The 19,408-nt window shown below is 41.0% G+C and overlaps 1 protein-coding gene across 1 annotated transcript in view; it reads left to right on the top strand.

Annotated features, from left to right (window-relative positions):
- The first annotated feature begins 1,536 nt into the window (after nucleotides 1-1,536).
- kermit (PDZ domain-containing protein GIPC-like protein kermit) overlaps nucleotides 1,537-19,408 on the top strand; it is a 101,913-nt gene continuing 84,041 nt past the window's right edge. Inside the window, exon 1 of the mRNA XM_080268808.1 lies at nucleotides 1,537-1,982. Within this exon, the coding sequence (XP_080124934.1) occupies nucleotides 1,728-1,982 (255 nt within the window). The 5' untranslated portion in view covers nucleotides 1,537-1,727. The remainder of the gene's footprint in view (nucleotides 1,983-19,408) is intronic.

The raw sequence follows: 19,408 nt of genomic DNA, 5'->3' as shown, positions 1-19,408 counted from the left end.
CGGCCAGATTGACAGACCCACTAACGCTGCTCAGGCCTTGACAGTGCTGTGCGACGGAGTATATACTGTAGGCTAATGATATGCCACCCTTGAACCCAGCCTTGTGTAATATTATAGTCCATTTATTATCATCTGACGGAAATGGGCCATACTCTCAACTTGAATGCTAAGTCGTGGATGCACGAAATTCTATGAACCTTAGTTACGTGGGTAGGAATGAGTCTCCTTGGTTACCAGTAAAATCAGCTCTCCAAAATTTTCCAGCAGTTTCTGACCATCAATTGAACTGAAAGGTGTCAAAGATCTGTGTCAGTTTAGAGTAAATGCGCCATAACATTCCTAATAACACTAGAATACAACGCAACCAAATTAGAAATATATAGATAAATAAACAAATAAAGTAATGGAATATAAATCAGTGACACTTTTGATAAACGTGACATGATATTGTTTTTACCGGCTGCATATATATCTGAATTACCTGCTTATAAGTGATGCTACATGTTGGTACAGATATCAGCAAAAATTCTTGTTCACAAACTTACTCAGCCTTTCCCCACGATGATGTCTATATTATTCATACTGCTTCATTCAGCTTATGAGAGACCTACAGAGCTTACGATTACCCTTCCTGAGGCACTTCCTAAGCTGGATAAAATCGTTGGTAGTAGAAAGAGCAGTTAAAAAAAAAAAAAAAAACTGCAGTGAAGTGGTTAATGGATTGTGTTTATTTATGTACATTTCCAGCGATTAATTTGCACTGCTAAGTAATGGGACTGAAATACCACATCCCTGTTAATGACACCACGATACGTAACTCAAACATCTGTCTCCCAGACTTTTTAATAACAGGTATGTAACACCAGAACGCTGATATACGAAGATAAGGATAAGATAAAAGAGCAGCGCAGGGGTAACAGCGTCCCATCTCCCCCGTGACACACTTACACAGGTATACAGCCTACCGAAATTTACACCTAACAACGAATATAATTGCCTGTAATGACGTTGACCGCAGCCGAAATTAAGAGAACGGGATTTTCCATCGTAACAAGCGCCTCTTGCTGTTATTTGTGTTCGTTCCACTATAGAGTAATTATTCAGCGTTATATTGCAACACTTCTCGAACGGGATTAATAATTGTTGGAGGAGGTACGAAGGAGTAAAGTGGAGCTGCGGCAGGAGGAAAGAGTGTCTCACCGCAGCTGCCGCACACAACACACATGACATTCGGGCTGCCAGTGAACAACGCTTCAGTTTTCACATCTTGCAGACTTGTAAAAACTTATTGTCTTCGCCAAATTCGCTTTGAACATAACTATAAGCTTACTTTTGTGAAATGCAAACAGAGTACAATTTGAGGGATATGTCGAAGGTCTATATCACTCTTTTAAGTATCAGATAAGGATAATTCGACACAGAAGGGAAAAGCTCCGTCTGGAGTGCGAGCGAAAAGTATTGGAACCGCATGACCGTAGGGAACACCTCACCGGAACTCCGCCCTACACCCAGTTAGAGTGAGGCTTCCCGGTGGGGAGGAGTGACGCCGCCGCTACCAAATAATTCCTTTACCATAGTATAGTGCAGCAATAATTGATAATAAAAGTTAATATAAGCATAATTGTCGTGGAGTGAGAGTAGTGCATGTGTGCTCAGCGCGGCAAATAAACGCTCAGCAACGTTTTGGAATCGTCAGTTATTTCCAGAAACCGTGAGCCAGTCCAAAGATGCCGCTATTTAAACAGAAAAAACGTGATGACGGTAGTAATGGCATGGACGATCACCACCCCAGTCACCATCACCCACCCTCCAAGTCGCCAGCAAACGGTCATAGCGAGGGGGGCGCCCCAGTAACTCGGCCAAAACTGGTGTTCCACTGTCAGCAGGCGCACGGCTCTCCCACGGGCATTATATCCGGATTCACGAATGTCAAGGAACTGTACCAGAAGATCGCCGAGTGCTACGACATCCCCACCGAGGATGTGAGTTGCAAAAGTTAATATACATTAGTTATTTGCTCGTTAAAAAAAATAATAACAATAATAAGCCTAACATACATATTCCTTTTGTATGTTTATGATAAATGGGAAGTCATTAGGTTAATATAATCAGCCTTTATTGGTGGTAGCCGAGTATGCTCCACTTCAGATACCTGTTAATAGGTCTGTGGAAGCCATTATTGGTAGTAATGGCTTTATCGCATGTGGTAATAACGAAACTGGGAAACTCTGATGTCTGCTATTTAAAGTATCGTAAAAGAAAATGTAATATGAATGTGCTTGTTATTAAAATTTACGATCCATATTCAAGACGTTAATATTTTACCACGAAGGAAGTTGACAAGAGCCTACAAGAAGACTGAGATCTTAGTGGAAGAACAGAAGGAAGGAGGGAAGAGAGAATGTGTGTGTGTGTGTGTGTGTGTGTGTGTGTGTGGAAGGGTGTGTGTCACGTAAGAACTGTAGGGGCAAAGTCCACACCCCCTCCACCCCCACCACTCCATTTCTCCTTCTCCACCGTAAATAACAACACACTAACATCACCACCATAATACAGACCGCCATAATACGTGACCCACATCATCCCACCACCACCACCACCACCACTAACCCGATGTCACAGCGCAACACAGCTCGCCACAACACACCACCACACATGCAGCATCATACCATAGCACAGCATAACGCAACACAACACGTAACCGCACAACACCGTATCACCACCCAACACACACACACACAGCCTGTTGCAACTCGAGTATGCCTACCCCTTTAACTTTCCTCTTATTGATGACTTATGCTGTAGCGCACCGTCCCTCCAGCCGACACCCTCTTTCCTCTGTTTCTAACTTTATCATCAGTCCTGTGAGGCATGATGGTATTATTCTCAGCAACTTCCATACAGTTGCGCGAGATCCAGTCTGCGTGTCTGTATCAGTGATTTAACTCCCCAAAGGCTGTTCGTCGGATCAGAATAAAACTTGCCTGGTGAGTTCGTCTGGTTACTGGGAAGGTCTTCATCTACATACCCGTACAATTTTTGAGCCATGATTCTTAAGGGGTCAGCCCCCTCGCGCAGTAAGTATTCTCAGTAGTAAAAGGAGGGCAGATATGGCGTTGATATCTTAGTTCATGTTGTACAATGAATTCTCATCCTTAGTGCGATATTTGGGGAGCGTGATCTCCAAGTGATTCTTGGAAGGATCAGCCCTCCTCTCAAAATAGATAAATAAATAAAAAAGATCAGAATTATGGGAAAGTGAACACATGTATTACAACGAAGCATCTAAGGTCAGGTCGTCTGGTTCCTTGATAATGCCTTCCACTATAAAAAATATTTCCACCATCATTTTTAGGAGGGGTCAGCCTCCCTCCAAAACTTATACAGGATACAAATTAGGGGGAAGGAGGGTAAATATCGCTTTAATATTTAAGTACGTGTTGTACAATGGACTCTTATCCGTAATGCAGTATTTCGGGAGCGTTACTCCTCCCTTCTCCGTGACTCTTAGGGGTAAACTCCCTTCCTAAAATAACGATCAGATATAGGGAAAATATTTGAATAAAACTTCCCAGGTGAGTTCGTCTGGTTACTCCAAAGGTCTTCCACTCACTACATATAATTTTTCAGTCATGTTTTTAGGGGGGTCAACCCCTTTTACCAAATTAAAAAATCATTAGAATAACGAAAGGACGGCAGATTTGGGTTTGTTAACTTTGTACATGTTGTACAATGGACTGTCATCCATAATGCAGTATTTTGAAATCGTGACGTCCCCAGTGATTCCTGTGGGGGGGGTCAGCTGCCCCCCCAGAAATAAAAACGATAAACACGGATTTCAGTGAAATCGGCACATACAGTATATCGCAGGTTTTGTGTGCACTTTCTAAGTTTCCTCCGAATGCACAGGAAGAAGCTGTGGATTTGATGATGATGATGATTATTGTTATTATGATGATTATTATTGAATAACTTCAAAAACCCTCTAAGGGAAACGGCCGTACATCGATATAATATTACTGCTACATGCCTTTTGTTGTTATTTACCAGACTTATTTGAACGTGAACCCGGTGGACTACAGGATGATGCTGACCCTCGTTAGTTTTCATGCCTCCTTTGGGGGGATAAGGTGGGATTTGAGGGACGTTTGTTTATGTAACCGGACAATTCCGTCACCTGACAGTATATACCGGGATATATATATATATATATATATATATATATATATATATATATATGTACACGAGTACTGGTATTGATACCACTGCGTGAAGACGTCATTCTCAACCACCTGCCTTCTGAAGTGTTAGTAAACTTATAGGTGTACAAGTGTGTGTGTGTGTGTGTGTCCTTTAGAATGTTCAGTTTTTGTATTCTCCGTTCCTATTTCAGGCAGTTTTTCATTTCCATTATTTCTCGTAGCCTACAGCTCCTCTTCTGTATATCTTTAACTTTTTTTCCTCGCTCCCATCCTCCGGTGCTCTGTCGTCCCTTGCATCTAATTATCAGCTGTTGCTTATGTTTCACTTCAATTTCATAATCTTCCCAGCACAAGTTTTATTATACATCGTTCTTCCTCATTTCCATTGACTTAGTCTCTGTTTATTCAGTCTTCACTAAATTCCAGTTCCTCTCTGCCTTCACGGTTCAATTGATGGCTTCACACTTCTTCACATCAAGATCACAAAAGGCTAATTATCAATGCATGTGTTGTAAGAGCCAGTCGTCCATACTGGAACTGGAACGTACTTGGGTTACGTCATTTTGGAATCGTGCGATAGTATTAGGAGGGATGTTTAAAAAAATGTGTATAGGGTGCATGTGTGTGGATCATTTGATACTTTTTAACGAAGTCTGGGACATAACTAAATACAGACATAAACTTCCCTGCCACAGCTTGGGATCGAACTGTGGTCTTGCAGATGAGCAGTCGACTCCTCTACTGTGTCATTTGCTATTTCACAGTTTAATACGATTCCTTAATTTATATTTGTATAGGCCTGTGCTTCCTCGATTCAGTCATTATCAATTAGGCTTACGGGGTTCCTTCTTTCAAACTCACGTACTTTTCTTTCACGTTCTACTTAGTGTGTTCCTTTTTTCACTTTTTTTTGTTTTTCAAATTTTTAAATACACCTACTGTTTCCTTCTCATACTTACTGTACTCTGTTCTTTCCTACACAGTTTCTGTCTTCTTCCTTCCGCACATGTACTGTTTTCTTTCTCGTAATGGTAGGCCAGCTTTTCATCTTTCACACATGTTAGCCTATTTTCCTTTCACACTTTTAGACCTTCTGTTTTTCTTCTTTTACATATTTAGGACTTTTGTTTTCCGTCTTTCACATTTAGACCTATTTTCATTCAGACATTTAGGCACACTGTTTTCCTTCTTTCACTCATACAGTTTTCCTTCTTTCTCCTATACTGCTTTATTCTTTCATTCAGCCATTGCTTTCCTTTGGCAGTTTCATTTACTATGTTCATTCTTTCTCCCATTTACTGTTTTCTTCGTTTTTTCTCTTATTTATTGCTTTCCGTCTTTCACACTATCGTTTTCTGTAATGTCACTCGTTAATTGTTGTCCTCGCATTCTTTCATTTACTGTTTTCCTCCGTCACACTTTAATTTGCTTCTTTCCTTCTTCCACTCTTTCATTTTCTGTTTTTTCACACATGTACTGTAGGCCCACCCTTTACCGTCGTTCACACATACCGGTACATTCATTTGCTGCTTTCCTCTCAGTCTCATTTACCGTTTCCCTTGCGTTTACACTTCTCTCACACCTCCATTTGCACTTCCTCACTGGCCTCTCTCACCTCTGTAACTCCCTACAAGATCTCCCCTGAGAAAGTGGATTGGTGGTACGGTAACAAGAATAATTTAGGATAGGTAAGACTTGCTAAAGCTAAAGGAATTAACGGGAGATCGTTGCTTACCCTGTCACTATAAAAGGTCTCCCCTAAGCTAAGTAAAATATATCTGAAATACAGTTGAAAAATGTCTCCCAATGTGGATACTGTATAATCGTCTGGTGGTGCTCGGAATAAGTAAAAATTTTGTAATATTTCAAAGGGCCAGTCATAGGACCCAGCGACGCACGTTACTTTTTTATTCGGTTTAAGAGAGACCTGTATAGTGAAGATGTTAATGAAGAGTGTATGTAACGTCTCCAGTTGAAAAAGTCGTCCACAAACTGAGTAATATCGTTTGGTGGTGTCCGTGCTAAGTGATCATGAGGGATTCAAGGGGTTAATCATAGACCTTCCTTGCTACCGTACACTGAAATAGCACGCCAAAACGGTCTGCCAGTGCCTTCCAGTCCCAGTGCACCTTTAACCCATTCAGAAGACTTTTATTTAATTTTATTCTTGCTTTTCCAGACAGTTTTATTTAGTTAAGGAGAGGCTTCTCAAGACTGGAGGGGTGAGATAATAGCCTTCATCATCCAGTAGTGTGGCTCTTAATACGAGAGACCTTTTCTGTGTAAAGTTTAATCATCAGGAACTACGAAGACTAAAATTAACTTCACCGTAACAGAGAGATTGGACTTGATTGGAAACCCCCATAGTGAAGTTCGAATATTACAAAATTATTCCCTACAGGGCAGGAATTATTATTATTACCGGTACCGGTATTATTATTATTATTATTATTATTATTATTATTATTATCATCATCATCATATTTTCTCACCAAGTTACATTCAACCTAGTAAAGATAAACGCAGTGAAGGGGTTATGAAGAACTTTATTAATAAGTTCAACCCCTTGGCTACTACAATGGTATTTTTGGTTCATTCTCGCAGCCACCAGACGATTTTAATGTGCTGAGAACGACCCTCTGACACTAAAGGAACCCAAACTGTCTGTCCTGTAGGGCGTCTCAACCCCAGTGCACCTTTAAGTAGGCTAGCTGTACGCCGGACTGAAGGACTATCCACACCACTCCACACTTGAGTCCACAGTACTCCACCCCACACCCCCTCCACACCCCTGACACCACACTCCAGTTACGCCTATGTGGGGGGGGTGTTTTGTCCTTTGACTTTTTACTTTTTGGCATTGAGCGTAAGGCGTATCCAGACCAAGAATTTCGTAGCTAAGGTACTTTATATTATGGTGGCCTATCGTATGTATTTTTCCATATGACGACTTGATTTTTTTTTTTTTTTTAATACAGCGTCACGAATTCATTTGATTTTTCATCTGTTGTTTTCTTACTCAAATTCTTTATTCTGTGGGCGTATATTGTTTGGCTGCAACCCGTTCCTACCAAGATATTCAGCTGCTTATCTTCCCTCTCTTTATATCACGTTTTTACCTCCTCTCCCCCACTCCTTTCTCAGTCCCCATCTTTCAGATCATCCCGCCCTTCCACACGATAGCTCCTTTCTTCGTCTCAGGTTCTCCTCTCTCCCATTTTGTACCTTCTCCTTCACCAGCCGAATATGGCGTAGTATCTTCAGCAGTTCCCGCACAACCATAAAAAACGCCAGCACGGGATACCGCTATGCCACCTCCCCCCCTCCCCGCACCACAACACCCCACAGCCCCACCCCCACCACACCCTGCCCCATGACCTTCCCCACCTCCAGACTTCACCTTTCCAGTTGGGTTTGTTTACTATTTTTTCTCCTTCAGTCCGGAGACGAATTTATAAAAGTTCTTGCAAAAGATAGATGTATGTTGATCAGCTTTGGAAAGACGTTCCTTGGCTGAAGATAACCCATGGAGGTTGATTTTTTTTTTTTTTTTTTAATTCTCGAAGATTTGAAGCAGATTAGAATTGACTTTGAATTGGACGGGTAAGATACAGTTTCAAGAATACCTTTGCTACTATACTCTGTTCAGTTTGAATACTGAGCTATAAGAAGTTAGCTAACAGTGTGTCATGAAAAACTGGTGTGGAAGGGATGCAGGACCGTAATATTGTCTTATTCTGCCACTGAGCTGCGGAAAAGAGGTTACAGAAGGGCGAAAATCACAATCAAGTTAAAGTGATGTATTATGGATATTCTAAGTTGAATGAGATTGGTGGTAGTTTGTTTAGACGAAAAGACGTTATCGAAGTGAAGGGGTTACATAACATCTGTACCCACTATGGTTGAGATGTGTTGTTAGCAGCATCTCATAAATGTCTAATATTTTTAGCTGTATACCGGTATTATTTGTATATGAATGATTTAGTTTTCTTTATTATTTTTATTTTTAAAGTGTCAAGCGCTAGTGAAATCCTACGGTAGTTGAAAGAATGGCTTTTGGGAAGAATCCTGATTACCGGTATTATTATTATTATTATTATTATTAGCCGGACCGAGCAGCTTCACTCAGCCTTAGAAAATCGTCCCTGGGTTGAATGGGTTGTTGCTTAGATATCCACCCATTTAATTTGAGCTCTGTTATGACTAGCGAATCATAGACTAAATGTTACTGGTGCTTTTGTTCCTGCGAAAATGAGAAGACTTACCGTATATTCAACTTTGGAAATATGTCTCTTGACTGAAAAACAGATTATAAATAGGCATTTGGCCTGTGTTGAGTCATACATTAATGTAAGGCGACTTTCTTCAACTTTGCTAAATTATCCCCGGGCTGAAGGGGTTGCTACCAGGATCTCCACCCATTTTAGCAGTGTCGTGAATGGCATATTTACTTCTGGAATGCGGTGACGCCTTTGTATTAAATATATTTGTTTTTACCAGGCTTCCGCCGCACGATGCATGCAACTTAAGGAAGATGTCCAGTCGTGAAGTGGTTAATTTAGGCTACACTCAACTCATCCCGTTCGAAAATGTCTCTCCTCAGCCAGTTCAACATAGTGTAGAGAGAGAAAGAATACCGTAATGTAAAAAGTACGTCACTGTGCTGAAGGAGTTAGTGTGACTTTATAATGTCGTGGCTGCCATGTTTGAAGAGACCATCCCTCTGGCACGCAAAGGGAAGGAGCGTTTTTTTTTTTTTTTTTTTTTTTTTTTTAATAGCCACCCAAGGTCCCACAGATAGCCTACACCCCCCCCCCCGCGCCTCTTATCTCCTGCCAGACCCTCTTCCCTTCCACTTGTTAAGGTTTTAGAGAAATAGTACATCCGCCATGAAGGTAGACGGGGGTTATGTTTTATTATTATCATTATTACTGGTATTATTATTTTTTGGGGGGGTGATGAGAGAGAGAGAGAGGGGGGGACTTACAGAAAAGATACTGATGAAAACTTGTGTACGTGTTCGTATTGATTGAAGGATGAGATTATTTTGGTTAAAGTACATCAAAGGAAAAGGCCACAGTGATTTATTTTTACCTTAGTACTAGCTCGGCATGGCTTGGCAAAGATAGATAATTGTTCCTTTGTAAGCAAAGGTGAATTGTTTTGATAATGGTGTTAATCCTCTCTTCTTTGAACCCCACTTTGCCTGTCATCGTTTTCCTTAGAGTTATTCACTTTGCAGTATTTACCGTATCGTAGATAGGCCTGCATTATTTTTTAGAGAATATAGCAAAAAGAACTAGGATAATTTAAGTTGGTTTAACCAGACAGTACCAGGTATGTCTAGAGGGTAATTCGTAAATAGCGCTTCACTAGAAACTCATTTGACTATCTTCCGTGTTGCGGGGACGGCTTAGTCTGCTGGTGTGGGCGTGGGTTTGGTAGTGGGCTAGGAAAGGAATCATGCAGGATAGACATCGATAGCGCTTAGTCTGCTGGTGTGGGCATGGGTGTGGCAGTGAGGTAGGTAATAAGTTATGCATGATGGACATTGATAGCACTCATTCTGCTGATGTGGGCGTGGGTGCGGCAGTGGGATAGGTAATTAATCATGCAGGATAGAAATTGATACCGGTAACGCTCAGTCTGCTGGTGTGGGCGCGGGTGTGGCAGTGGGATAGGAAATAAACCCCGCAACACAGGAGAAATCGCCTGCAAGTATTCAGCACATTTTATTATCCCGAAATTATCAACCGGTATCTCTTAAGGTGGTGATGTTGACCTTGAAGCGAGAGTTGGTTGCGTCGGGGTCATTGAGTTGTAAGGGACTGAATCTACTTGTATGTTGTTGTTACCTGCCATGCCAACACCAACACTGACACGCATCCTATGTAGTGGAAGAAGGAGGAGGAGGAGGAAACAAAGACTAAGAAGAAAATGATGATGAAGTGAAGAGGTGTAGGAGGAGGAGGAAAAGGCGTGCAAGGAAGAGGTGGAGGAAAGGAAGAAGAAGAACGAGAGAGAGAGAGAGAGAGAGAGAGAGAGAGAGCGACTGTTTCTGTTAATGTTCGTGATCTTACACCAAACAAATCCAGGTCATGGAATTTCCTCGTGGATGAATTATCGGAACCGAATTTGGCATTAACCCCTTCATTACATTGGCTTAGGCTATGTTTCATTCATATCAGGGTACCGTCAAGCGATTTTATTCAAGTTAGGATGGATCTCAGTAGTGAAGGCCATACGGTATAACCCCGCCATGTTTTTTGAATTGCTTCAGTACGAGAGGGCTTCCATCATCACCACCACCACCACCACCGACTCTGAATAATACGTCTGGAAATGACAAATGATACCAATAAAAATAGTGGAATCGTTCTGAAGGAGTTAACGTTGACTTCCTGGGTTGTTCTTGTGCTGCCAAAACCCCCACTGAGACTTGGTGTTATGAGACCACTTGTATGAACTCCAAAGGCTATGTTGTCCTGAAGCATCAGTCGCCGTTCATGCCACACAACAGCTAATATCCAAATGATAGACACACACACACACACACACACACACACACACACACATATATATATATATATATATATATATATATATATATATATATATATATATATATATATATGTCTGTGGGTACCTGTGCCAACTCTGATAATGTTATTAGCCTATACTCTTTCCATTTTAATCTGGTCAGAGATTACCATCTCTCGATACTGAATGCAGAGCTCTAACAGTAGATTAACACTAGAATGGTAACCTAGTCACGAAGAAGCTTAACTATAGCACCGGTAGGTTGTATATGGTATCCTGCCTCAGTTTCCCTAACCGGTTTAATTATATATTTTGTCTTCATGTGCCACATTGAGTAATGTTAACTTCAGTCATAAATACTGGGATAAGCGTTGTGCTTATTGTGGTTGTCATACCCCCTTATCTGCGAGGGTTGTTCCAGCAGTAGATGACACGTCTGGCAGTAGCACAGATATCATAAGCAGGTCACCAGTCTCACAGGTTGAAGGATAGTGTCAGCCCCATCACTACCGAACGTTTCGTGTAAGCTAATTAATTTCCTCTGGCAAAAGAAATAATGGTATAAAAAGACAGTCATGCTAAAAAGATTAACCTCTTTAGTCATAGAACGTCTGGCAAATGGTTATTATTCAGCTTAGGAAAAACTGTGACTGAAAGGGTTAATGTCTCTTATGTAGCCTGCCATTGTTGCGGTTGGGCATTCTGGAGATTAGAGTGACGGTACGGTATCGATAACAGGTATGGTGGTGGCTTAGAATGATAGCCTGGTTGCATCAGAATGGTTGTATGTGTTAGTATTATGGTTGTTCGCAGCGGTTGTGGATGTCAGGTGGATAGGGTGAGGGCACAACGTGGTTGAAGTGTGACATTTATTATTATTATTATTATTATTATTACCGGTATTATTGAATAGAACAGTAAGAACAACAACAACACCAACTATAGTAACAAAAATAATTACAACAACTAATAATCATCATCATCATCATCATGGAAACTCATGAAGACAGTGATGCAGTTAAAAAGATAAGGGCTACCTGTTTATTACGTCAGGTGAGCATGTAGGAAGTCCCAGGTGATCAGTGATAAGATTGACTGTACTGTACATGTTGAAAACCAGGAAATTCACCAGCGATGCCCTGATATTAGTATTTATTAGTCATATCGTATTACAGGCAGGTCCATATAGGCCTATAACACCTTACACTGTCAGGTTATTTCTCGTGTGTTGTGGGGTCGGCTCAGTCAGGGAAATCAGTGTTAGTCCTGCATTAGCCTATTTGTTCATTCCCAGATCCCACTGCCTCTCATGCCCACACCAGCAGACTTTTATCAATGTCAGTCCTGCATTATTTATTCATTTCCAAATCCCACTGCCAGTCTCATGCCCACACCAGCAGACTTTTATCAGTGTCAGTCCTGCATTATTTATTCATTCCCAAATCCCACTGCCACTCTCATGCCCACACCAGCAGACTTTTATCAGTGTCAGTCCTGCACATCATTTTATTCATTCCCAAATCCCACTGCCACTCTCATGCCCACACCAGCAGACTTTTATCAGTGTCAGTCCTGCACTTAATTTTATTCATCCCTATATCCCACTGCCAGTCTCATGCCCACACGAACAGACTTTTATCAGTGTCAACCCTGCACATCATGTATTCATTCCCAACTCTCACCGTCATGCCAACACCAGAACTCTTTTATCAGTGTCAGTCCTGCAGTATTTACTCCTTCCCTAATCCCACTGCCACACCCACACCAGAAGACTGAGCCGGTCTTGCAACACCTAAGATAGCTACATGATTCAGGTGGGGCGCTATTTATTGATCTCGCTGTAGTACGTTCGTGGTTCTGAGCGCATAATAGAGGTCATTCACAGTCTTAACCCTTTCAGTACGGCTACGTCTATTTTATTTTATATTTGCTTTCCACATTCAAGATGCGAATGAATGTGTTTGAATGGATGAGTAAATGGAGAGTGAGTCGTCCTGTCTCGGCTACCTCCCTTTCCTTGGGGGAAGCAGCCTAGGTATATAGATAGATAGATAGATTTGCTTTCCACACGATTTTTTTCAAGATTTTCTGAAGGGTTATATAAAGGCTTCATTAACTCCCTTAGTACTAGAGAAATTTTTCCTAAGTTAAAATACCCTAGAGGATGTAACCCGTTCACCTCCATGAATCATTATTTGCTTATTTTTTCGCTACCAGACGATTTTGTTCAGTTTTAGGGAAGGTCTCTCGAAGTAAAAAGGTTAACGAGGACTTTTTCTGTAACTCAAGGTCAGAAAGTCTCCCCTGATCTGAATAATTATAACGTCAAGAAGGAGCGAGACTAAAACAAAATGCGTCATCGGATTGAAAGGATTGAGAGAGAGAGAGAGAGAGAGAGAGAGAGAGAGAGAGACTTCAGTAGCGAAGAAAGAGAGGGAAGGAAAGAGTATGGCAAAATGTAGTATCGTAACTCCTTATCTGTGGTGGCGTGATCTTATTTGTAGGCTAATTGTGTTTCAGCGCTGGGGAGGCCTCATAGTGAAGGAATAAATCAATAACAATTAACTTCAAGCACAGACCTCGCTTAATACAGGTACTGACATCTTTCTGGCTTTCTCATTTCCAGTACATCTGTCTGTTTATATTTTTTATCTCCATTATTTCTCCTTCATGTGAATTAAGCTATATATGGCAGTGTTACAACCCTTGTAGGCAATATTTTAAGTTCATTAGCCATTAATCTTTTGAGGAAGGTTATTGTGTGTGTGTGTGTGTGTGTGTGTGTGTGTGTGTGTGTGTGTGTGTGTAATATTGTGGCTGCCTGGGAGACTCGTTCAGTTTAGAGTGAGACTGTTAAATGAAGGTAATAAAACAAATATACATTAATTTCACTATACACTAACCTTAGCCAAATACAGATTACTTCATACCCTAGCCATCTCCGTATTCATTATAATATTGACCCTAAACTTACTCATATATACCGGCACCGGGTACTGTATATTTTTTCAGCCCATGTACATATTAAGCTGATCAGTCACTACTCCATCCAGTACGCTTATTATGTGAATTAGCTTTTATTGTTGCTGAGGCCATAATTCTCGTAAGGCTCAGAAAACAAGCTCCATCAGTTTCATCGAACACTTCCGGGTACAGATCACTTCCTGGCTTCCTCATCTCCATCTTCGTTAATAACACCGAGGTTTCCCGTGTATATTTTAGTTTTATTGGCCATTATGTAAAGTTTCACCTCGTTCCATTGCTTCACTTGGGCTTTCACTCCTTCCTGCTCACCAAGGCCGTCTTATCCCTTTTCCTTAGTACATCCGCTTCCTGTTCCCATCTTTTATTATAGCCTATATATATATATACATACGGTATATCACCATCCACTCACTCGATGTAGTGCTGCTCTCGGGTGTCTGCCCTTTCCTCTCCTGCATCCTTCTCTCCTTCCATCCTCTTCTGTCTTTCTTTCCTTCATTCGTTCCTTGTCCTTCTGCCTACGGTTGACTTGACACTCCCTCTTCTGTCTTTCCTTCCTTCATTCTTTCCTCTTCCTTCTGCCTGTGGGTGACTCTGCACTGAGTGACAAGCCAAATGGTTTCCTGTACACCATGAAACCATTCACTACGCTGGGTGGTAACCATATAACCAAATTTTGGCGCCTGGTGGTTTAATGGGCAATTGTTGTGTTCCAGTCGGACTGAGCCCGTGAAGGTTTATATCCAAGGGATGGTTGGGGTTGATTACTCATGTAATGCCACTCAGGGATGAGAGGCTGGTCACTCTCATCTTAAATATCGGGGCCAACTGCCTAGCCCCGGGCTCCTACGCTCCTCATGGGGCAATGTAGGATTGGATGATGGATGTGTGTATATATATATATATATATATATATATATATATATATAGATATATATATATATATATATAGATAGATAGATATAGATAGATAGATAGTGTGTGTGTGTGTGTGTGTGTGTGTGTGTGTGTGTGTTTATGTATTTCTAATAATAAAGAACATTTACCGTTATTACATCCCTGCTGATGTGCACTTGTTTCATAGACCCTGCCACTCTCGGAAGCAAAGCTGGAAGATTTGAACTGTTATGCGACTAAGTTATACCTTAACGTTTATGGCTGGTTGGAATGTCATCATATCTCTTCCTCTCATCCAGCCTGTTCAGCCTATGTGCCGTCAAAAATCACCATGAGTGCGGAGACGTCTTTGAAAGTTTATTCATTTTTGTGCCACCAGACGATTATATACTGTACAGCTTAGGTTTGGGTTGACCTCGTAATAAAGAAATTAAAAGCAAACTTCATCAGCCTAATTTCACCAAACATTACCCTCACCCAAATACCGGTCACTTAATGGCCTCCCCTTCTCTGTCTTGGCGTTTTACACCTCCTGCAAATATACAGAGTATTTTAATCCTACAATCCATTTGTTTGGAATTTAACTAAATACTGAACTCTGCTACGTCACCACGTTGAAGTTCAGGCTTTCACTCTCAGTTCACATGGACTACCGTATCATGTATTTTTTCTTTCTCTTTCTGATGCGTTCATCACCCCCTCCCACAACTGTCTCCAATATTACTCATAGCTTGGTCAAAACCGGTATCTAAGTATTACTGTGTTAATTATATTCTTCCATTCCATGTATTTTTTTTTTTTTTTACTCCGTCAGAGATTTATTGCAGTATCTGTGTCTGCCTTGTACCACGCAACTTTCCTCAGATCCTATGCACTGTCTGACCGTCTCACTCCATCTTCATTATTTATACTGGATTTCACCACATGTTAAGCTGTTCTAACTTCTCTCTCCCCCCTCATATTGATCGGCTTCAGACTTTCGCTCATTTCAGGTCAATTATCATAGTTCATTTCCTTGTTCGTGATGTCTCTCTGCATGCCATTCACAGATGTAGTATCTCCACTTCGATCATAAGGTTATATATATATATATATATATATATATATATATGTATGTATGTATGGACGGTATGTATGTATTCATACGGTATATATATATAGATATAGACAGATAGACAGATAGACAGATAGATGGATACCGTACACACACACACACACACACACACACACACACAGGTATACTTTTTTCCCGTATCTACAGGTGGTGGCCAAATGAAGTGCTTGTCTCATTGTCATTCCCTCGCTTCCATACTCACACACTGAGTTACCGTACTGTCTTGAAGGATGGGGTCCAGGCCTTATGGGAGTGGGAGAAGTGTTAGGATAGCGGAATTTTGCACATTGGCCTGGTTTCAGGCAGGGTGGAACCCGGAGGGCCGCCCCAGATAAGAGTGGCGGCCCCCTAATGTTCCACCCAAAACGTTAGGCGCGGCTTTTTTTTTTTTTTTTAATAGCCACTAGGAACACGAATTTTTGCACAACGATAGATCTTCACTCGCACCGGGTTACTAGCACAGTGCGATCCCCGAGGTCCACTCTCCAAAAGGGGCGGCCGCACCTGGTGGTTTTGGCCGAAGTCGTTATTCACAGCCAAAGTTTTTAAGCGAAGATTAATTTTTCCATATTCGTAAATGGTCACGCCGGCCACGTTTGCGGAAGCGTGGGATCTTGATATATGCATAGCCACAAATACAGTTACACCAATCCTGGATGCGACACCACCAACATGTTTTCAGTAGTGGAGTGGATGTTATTCCTGAAATGCGACAGTAGTTATTCTCATTTTTTTTTTTTTTCCGAGGCGAAGATGCACTTGACAGGCTGGTGATGACTGGTTGAATGCCGCATGTCCGAATAACGTCATTGTATTTCAAATAATTACCGGTTATGTGAATCGAAACTTACTAACTTAAATACAGTGAAGTTATTCGGACCTGTTGCATTCAGCCAAGCATCACCAACCTGTTAAGTGCATCTCCGCCTTGATTAGAAAAAAAAAAAAAAGGTGAGTAGTTTTCCTTCTTCCTCCTTCATTCTCTCTCTCTCTCTCTCTCTCTCTCTCTCTCTCTCTGACTACAGTGAGTGACAAGCCAAATAGTTTTCTGTATATCCACGAAACCTTTTACTACGCTGGGTGGTAACCATATAGCTAAATGAGACCTGGTGTTTTAGTGGGTTCCACCTGAGGGGTGTTTGGGATTTATTGCTTGCGTAATGCCACCCAGGGACAAGTGTGGCTGGTCACCGTTGCCTTAAATAATGGGACTGAGTAACCTAGCCACGGGTTCTTATACGCCTGTATTCGTGGAGCAAAATGGGTTTGATGATGATGATGATGATGATGATTGTTATATTATTATTACCGGTATTATTATTACTACTACTACTACTACTACTATTGCCATTATTATTATTATTATTATTATTATTACTATTATTATTATTATATTATCAGTCTTGCTACTACCACACGATTTTATTCAACTCAGGAGATCCCCCTCGTAGTGAAGAGGTTGCTTCCACCTTACACTAACCTCTCTCAGCCTCACCTCACGAACCCACGCCTCTCTGATCACTTCCTGCCTCCTTGTCTTTCCATCCAGCTCAGCCTTCAACTTTACACCAGCACTACACACAATTGCCCGATGCCTGGCTCACATTTCACGCTGCCCGGGGTGAACTTTGCAGAGAGAGAGAGAGAGAGAGAACATTTATCATTCACTCAGTCTTTAATGTACTAAATGATCTATGATAATGCGTAAAAATATGAATTAATGAAAGTACCGTAATCACCACCACCACCATCATCATCATCATCATCACCACCACTGCCTCATTACGGGTGTGAATGATCCAGAAATATGAAAAACAAAGAAATAATAAAGAATCATGAACGTGCTTAGTGAAAGTGGCCTTACGTTAATTAGTCTGCATTCCCTCCTTCCAGTGAAAAATGAATAATGAAATGAAGATAGTTAATAGATTACAGGAATAAGGTGCAGTTGAGACCTATACTATGTTGGCCACTGTTATATTCTGGTACATAATTTAACCCCTGTATTACGTTGACTTATTTTAATTCTTGTTACCACACTATTCTTTTCAGTTTTTATGATCCCTCTGGTAGTAAAGGGTTTAATGAAGGCTGTAGCTATTAATGAAGGCTGTAGCTATATAACTCCTTCAGCTGGAAATGTCCCCCAGGTTTTAAATCATAAGGATACCACACTAATACCGGTAATATAGCCTAAGTATTACCACCTCTGGCTGTAATGTTTTAAAATAAATTATATAGTAGACAAAGGTAATATTGATAAGGAAGAAACCAAAGGCAACAGTTAAGTACTAAGTTATCTAAGGACTTGACAAGATTTACTGGATAATCGAGGAAACAGATGACAGGTAATGGCAGGTAATGAAGGTGACATGAGGTATATAAATAGGCCACAATGACTAGCCTGCCTAAGTGCTATTGCCTGTTATTGTCAACATAGGAGGGTTCGCTAGTACTTCTTCCCTACTAGTTAATTTTACATGCTGACACTTTAATATTCTTACATTTTAATTATACTCAATACTATTAATAAAGATTCCTCATTTAGACTTCCAGCTGCCATCACTTTAAGTACAGTGACGGCTGTAGCCCTTTCAGTCCGACGACATGCTGTATAGGCTATTTATTTGTTTACATATTTATTCATTTGCGCGTTTTGGTACCATTAGATAATTTTCTTTAAGACTTTTTGAACTGGAGGGGTTGCGTCTAGCCGTCAGTGATCTCTTCAGTACAAGCTGTCTCTCCTAAGCTGAATAAACTCTTCCAATAGCAGCACTGTATGTCAGCGTGCCTAAGGATTGGACACCTGGACACCGGTGCTTCAGTCTTGCTGCCATCACACAATTTTATCTAGCCTAGGATGACCCAGATCGTAGTGAAGGGGTTATTGGAGACTATATCGAAGTCTTTAATTCGAAAAAAATGCGTGGTCGTACTGAAGGGGTGGAGGGTTCGTATGTCGCTAAGGTAAAGGTGTTAACTATAAAGTCCTTTTATTAAATGGGAGTGCTCCAGGCTTGAAAATTTTGTGATGATTTTAGAAGCATGTGACAAGGATAGAACGTGTCTGGCCTGTGTCTGTGATTGCTAACCGCACTGTGTAATGTGGGATGCAGGCCATTGACATCTACATTACAGGTGGTCCATAACTGTCAGAAAATTGAGGTTTGATCACACCTTTGCTCTCTCTCTCTCTCTCTCTCTCTCTCTCTCTCTCTCTCTCTCTCTCTCTCTCTCTCTCTCTCTCTCTCAGTACAATCGCTAGAGAATATATTGAGGCGAGGTTTATTGGACAGTTGGAGTAGTTATAAAAAGAGGAGGTGGGGGAGCAAGTTGACCGCGGAGAGTCGGCTTGAACAGGCAGGAGTGGTGGAGAGGCAGAGGAAGTTTTGTTCCGAGTGCTGTGAACGCGACTATTCTTCCTCTTGGCGTCTGTTAGTGCACATAGAGACTAAATACTCCATCACAAATATTTTTAGGTTTAAGAAAAAATCCAGCCAAGTGATGCCGGTAAGACTTATTTATTTATTTATTTATTTACGTATTTATTTGTTTATTTGCTCAGTTACGTATTTATTTATTTGTCGGTTGGGTGGTAAATTAGTTGAAAGAAAGTGACGAGAGGATTGGTTGGAAAATTTATACAGCTTGCTTTACCTGTCTATAG

This window comes from Coenobita brevimanus, chromosome 29 (assembly GCF_032717465.1).
Source record: "Coenobita brevimanus isolate Jiangsu-jjx chromosome 29, ASM3271746v2, whole genome shotgun sequence".
NCBI classification, from domain to species: Eukaryota; Metazoa; Arthropoda; class Malacostraca; order Decapoda; family Coenobitidae; genus Coenobita; species Coenobita brevimanus.
Note: the sequence above shows the minus strand (reverse complement) of the source record. Positions and strands in the feature narration are given on the sequence as shown.